General features: G+C 45.1%; 1 protein-coding gene across 1 annotated transcript in view; it reads left to right on the plus strand.

Annotated features, from left to right (window-relative positions):
• Positions 1-52: 52 nt before the first annotated feature.
• The window catches only part of CSUI_001983 (thrombospondin type 1 domain-containing), a gene marked incomplete at its 5' end in the record, with an annotated part of 25,951 nt that continues 20,137 nt past the window's right edge, over positions 53-5,866 (plus strand). Inside the window, 4 exons of the mRNA XM_068062186.1 lie at positions 53-215; positions 674-1,647; positions 2,461-3,932; positions 4,829-5,760. Coding sequence (XP_067925837.1) covers positions 53-215; positions 674-1,647; positions 2,461-3,932; positions 4,829-5,760 — 3,541 coding nt within the window. The remainder of the gene's footprint in view (positions 216-673; positions 1,648-2,460; positions 3,933-4,828; positions 5,761-5,866) is intronic.

A 5,866-nucleotide genomic window follows, 5' to 3' on the forward strand; every position in this document is an offset into this window, starting at 1 on the left:
TTCTTCTCCTCATTCTTCTTTTTTTGTGTGTGCCTTTCGCTGTGGTATAGCTGTGGATTGTCAGGTGACAGGGTGGGGCGCCTGGTCCAGCTGCTCGGTGACGTGCGGTACGGGAGAACAGGAGCGCCTGAGGTCAGTTGTCCGTCATCCATCCAACGGAGGAAAGGAATGCCCTCCCTTGAAGGAAACACACACCTGCGCAACTTATCCCTGTCGTAAGTCTTCACAAAGAGATAGGAGAGAAAGAAGGAGAGAGAGAGAAGGAGAACAAGGAGTCTAGGAAAGGAAAGAGAAGGATCTTGGGTAATAGTGCTGTTGACGATAGATCAGCACACCTTGATATGATTCTTTACTGATAGAGACTGTACATTTCTATCTAGACATACACGAGATCATATATATCTCTATATGCAGAGGCTTGTATGTGGATAGAGGGATGGATGGATGATAGGTAGTCACTCTCTCACTATGCGTCTATGAATACTGTGTGTGTATGACTATGTATCAATATGTATGTATGACTATGTATGTTTATGTATGTATGTTCTTATTCTTCTCTTTTTCTTTTCTATTCTTCCTCTCTTTTGATTCTTTTCTTTCCTCATTGTCTCCCCTCTATTTACCTATCTTTCATTCTTTTTCCTCCTTCTGTTCTTTTCTTTCTTCTTTTCAGCCATCGATTGTGTGCTATCTGATTGGTCGGATTGGACGGCATGCTCGGCTGCATGCGGCGAAGGGAGTCACACACGAACTCGTCGTATTCTCACAGCTGCATCGGTGGATCCTCCTGGAGCTACATGCGGCCCTTTGACCGAAGAAGTGAAGTGTTTTTCTCCTCGAGGCGCATGCAAACAAGACTGTGAAATGTCTGAATGGAGTTCATGGTCGTCGTGCTCGCAGTCGTGTGGGATAGGCGGAAAGCGGCTCAGCACGAGAAGAATCCTTAAAGCTGGAGGTCTAGGAGGTGGCAAGAGCTGCGCGGGAGAGCTTCTTGTGCGTGAAGAACCCTGTAATGAAGACCTTCCCTGCGTCTCCAATTGCGAAATCGGCGAATGGACGGAATGGACAGGCTGCTCGGTGTCATGCAGTGAGAGACGAACAAGAATAGAAGAGAGGAAACTCGAGAATGAAGCCTCTTCGTTGTTGAGAGGTTTCCAGAAAGAGAATGAAGAAGAAGAAGGACAAGGAGACAGTCAAGATGAAACGAAGATCAAGAAGAGGAAAGAGAAAGAGCAACAGCGGCAACTTGAGTTTGACCTCCTTCTCAAACAGCTATCAGGAGGGGGAAAGCGCATGAGAACCCGAGCTATTCTAAAGCCTTCAAAGAATGGAGGAAAGGCATGCCCTCCTACAGAAGAGATCGACGAGACATGCAATGAAGATATTCCCTGTCCTATCGATTGCTCTTATGCACCTTGGTCTGAATGGTCTGCTTGTAGTGTGAGTTGCGGGGTAGGCAAAAGAACACGAAAGCGAGAGATCACTCGAGAAGCAAGATTCGGAGGAAAGCCATGTAATGATCTCGATGATACAATCGATTGCATGGCGGATGTCCTATGCGTCGACGATTGCGAAGTTAGTGAATGGGGAGAATGGACTGCATGCTCCGTCACATGCGGGGGAGGTGTCAGAAAACGAAGGAGACAGGTATGTCAGGGGATCAAGCTATCCAAGTCTGGATTGAATGATAGATAAAGAGAATGCTTGATAGATAGATTGAAGATAGATTACAGATAGGGAGATATGTAGACAGAAAAAGAAGATAAGAATGATCATGTAGATCTAGAGAACAGCCTCTTCTGTAGAATGGACATACATCGATATAGAGAAAGGACGTAGAAAACGTATATAAATATACATGTTGAATTATGTCTTCAGGTGTATGTGAGTATGTAGCTGTCTTTCTATATATGTATGTCTACATAGGTCATTGGGTGTGCCAGCACATGTATCTATATATATATATATATATGTATATGCTGCGGTGTGTATGAATATGTATCTGTGTACACATCTAGGTCTATAGATGCTAATGGCTGTATGTGTTGTGTATGCATACCTATGTAAGAAGATAGAGGTGTAGCGGTCGAGAAGAGATAGCTCAACAAAGGCGGAAGTTAAGCCTATTCTAGGTAGAGTCTTCTTCATCTCCTTTCTACATGTTAAGAGAAATCCTGATACTCCCCACCTGAAATCTTCGGGCAGAGCTCGACCCGTTCATATTGGTAAAGCCTACACATTACTCAAATGCGTGCACGCATACATCTATGTATGCACATGTATATATATCTGTTTACCCTCCAGTATAGATTCTCCCATTATCTCTATTCATCGCTCTCTAGAATTGAGAACGTTCTCTACATCTTTCATACACCTGACCGTCTCCCTCTCATTCTTTCTCTCCCTCTGTCTCTTTTTTCTCCCCCTTTATCTCCTCTCGCCTTGTCTTTCTTTCTCTAGGTTGAGAAACCTCCCTCGAATGGAGGTCGCCCTTGCCCACCGTTAGATGAGTATGATGCATGCGGAACAACGAGCTGCCATGGGACCGACTGTGAAGTTTCTGAATGGTCGGCTTGGTCTGCATGCACGAAAGCGTGTGGAGGGGGAGTTCATGTGCGAACACGTCATATTCTTGTCGAGAAGAGAGGCCATGGAAAAGACTGTCCTTCTCTGCTAATGGATCGCGAAGGGTGTAATCTCTTTCGATGTCCCGGAGCCGTGTGCGAAGATAACCCCGATGTCCCCACCATGACGGGTGGAGTGGATTGCCGTGTTTTGTACGCCATGGGCTGTGATCGATCCCTTAAGGATCTAGCCGCAGATAATGATCGAGACTTTCCATCGCATATCCCTCCAGAGACAAGAGTTAAAGATGCCTGTCCCTTAACCTGTGGCACATGTATGGAGTGTGCGCCAGGATGTGAACTGAGAGATCTGGGGAACCGGCATTGCGATGAGGCATGCAATAATCCTCAGTGTCAGATGGATCTAGGCGATTGCGGAGGAGATTGCGAGCTTCCTTCTCTTTCCTATCTCTCGGAAGAGAAGGCAATCGTCGTTGAACCTCCTGCTTCTTCTCTCACGAAAGGCCAGTCAGCCATTCTCACGTGTAAAGATCAGGGGTCTAGATTTCAGGGTTTATCTGCACTCAGACAGATAGGAGTCGTATGCCGTGATCGTGATGGAATGCAACTTATACCAGAAGGCATGGTTTTTCCTTCTTCTTCTGGGGGGAAGAGAGATGGAGGGAGAGGCAAGTCGATACGATCGAGAGGCGAACAATCGACGATGATGATCGATAAGGCCGCATTACAATCGATACCTCCATGTGTCCCAGATCACTGTCCATGGATCTATATAGAGGGCTTCACTTCTTCTTCAGAAGAGGAAGGGGATGGAGAGAAGACCAAAAAGAAGAGTGGAGGAGGGGGAGAAGAAGAACGCATGAAAGGAAAGATGAAGAAGAAAGACAAGTCGAAAGAAGTGCATGTGGAATCGATCAATGGATTCTATTATAGAGGAGATGCTTATAGAGGCTATCCTCGATATGTCCAAGACAAGTTTGCAGGCACCAAATTTTTTCTGTGGATGCATGCGAACGCACAGCTTCAGTCTTCTAGCCGAGCAGGGGGAGGAGAAGAGAATCTCTTTGTATGGAGAATAACGCAAATGGATCCTTTGGAAGGGGGGGGACACAACCAAGAGAAAAATAAAGGAGAGAAAAAGACAGCTCTCTCTGCTGTAGGAATGGGAAAGACATGTCATACACCTCAACTAGGAAGTGATGGATCTTTCGAGTGTATAGACACCTGGATATCAGGGACGGGGGGTGGCGAAGAAGAAGAGGAAGGGAGATACGGAGCAATGCAGCAGCAAGATAATTCCGTCATGGCCCTGAGTGAAAGAAAATCCTTTTCTCGAGACCAAATCTCGTAAGCAACCAAATGAGACAGAGAGATAAACAGATTGAGAGACAGACTGAATTTCTGTCTTCTCTCTTTCTTTCTTTCTTTCTCTCTCACTCTTTCTTGCCTTCATTCTTTCTTTCTCCTTTCTCTACTCGAGGTGAAACAGATGTATTTTGCTTGGCTTTCATTGTCGCTTGAAGAGAAGCTGCTGAGAGAAAAGAACTGTAATGACATACATCAGCGTTTTCAAGGAACATGCCTTAGACTCTTCTTTCTACACAAGTGCTTGCAGATAGATAGATAGACAGATTATAGATAGATAAAGATTTATGCGCATCAGTGAGCTTCCAGCTTGTATGTGTTTCATTGGGTAAGTCCATCCGCCTTTCCTTCCATACACTTACATCTTCGTACCATGTGTTTCCGTATCTATGAATATTCTTACATACGTATATGTATGACTAGGTATGTCTGACTATGTATGAATATTCATCTGTTGTCTATGTATGAATATGTATACGTCTATGTATTTTGAGGATGTATGTCTAGATATGCTACATTGCTTGCAAGAAATAGCGTCCCGTTCTTTCTCTTAGGAGCACATCTTGCTTTGTTCTCCCTACTCTGGTTTATCATCATCTTCATTCTTCACTTTGTTAGAAATCGATTCTCTCCAACATCGACGTCTCTCCAACCCGCCATCTCCCTTACTCATTTTGGTCTTCTACGTTCCTCTATCTCTCTCTCTTTCTATTCCCATACATAAATCCATACATCCCTCTCTATTCTTCTTCTTTTCCCTTCTTCCTGTTAACTCTTGCTTCTCTCTCTCTCTTTCATCTCTCTATCCTATTCCTGTTGTCTCCTCTTCTTCTTCTTCATCTGGTCCCTATCTCTGTCTCTCTCCTTCTATCTCCCAGCATCCGATGCCTTTCTTCCGAGGAAGAGAAGGAAGATTTCGAAGAGTCTTTGAAGTCTTTAGCTTCTCTATCTCCCTCCTCTTTCTCCAATGAAGAAAACGCCTCTTCTTCTTCTTCCTCTTCTCCTCCCCCGTCAGGACCTCCCGTAACGGTGGTAGCAGGTACCCCTATGATATGCGAAGATCAACCAGAAGTCGAGCGTGTATCCCAGAAGACATGCAAAGAATTAAAGAAGCTCTTAAAGTGCGACTTCGTTCTAGAAGATGCAGGGGTCGACGAGCTTCCCGATTTTCTCCCTTCAGATGCGACACTTGCTTTAGCCTGTCCAGAGACATGCGGCTTATGTAAGGAGTGCTCGCCAAGATGTCCCCTATGGTTTCTCGGCAATCGACACTGTGACCCCGCATGCAACAACGAGGCGTGTGAATATGATAGGGGAGATTGCGATAATGAAGAAGAAGAAGAGGAAGAAGAGGATATGAGAGGAGGAGAGATCACGGAAAGAGACGAGGAAGAGGCAGATGAGGAAGGACATTTCTTAATAGGGAGTGGGATAGGGGGAAGAGGAAGAGAGAGAGAAAGTGAAGATAGTCGGGAATCCACAGATGGAAAGCAGAAGAAGAAGCCGACATCTTCATCTTCTCAGAATAATAAAGCTCGAGGAGATAAGAAAAACAACTCCTTACAGAAGGAAAGCTCAGTAGTAGAAGGACAACGAGAAGAAGCAGGAGATGCAACTGCATGCGAAGATGACCCAGCTGTAAGAGAGATGGGCTTCACATGCAAACTCCTTCTATCTGTAGCTGAAGACGGCAAAGGGGGATGCGAAGCAAAACTGACAGACCTAGACCCAAATAAAGAGCTTCCTCCAGGAATCCCTCGCATCACAAGAGTCAAAGACGCCTGTCCTAAGACATGTAAAGCATGCAATGGTGAGACTATAAGATAGATGAAGCGCAGCAACCACACGGAAAGAAGAAGAAGAAGGAGAAGAAGAGGAGGAGAAAGAAGAACCAAAAGAAGAAGAAGAGGAGAAAC

The sequence above is a fragment of the Cystoisospora suis genome (genome assembly GCF_002600585.1).
Source record: "Cystoisospora suis strain Wien I chromosome Unknown contig_820, whole genome shotgun sequence".
Lineage (NCBI taxonomy): Eukaryota > Apicomplexa > Conoidasida > Eucoccidiorida > Sarcocystidae > Cystoisospora > Cystoisospora suis.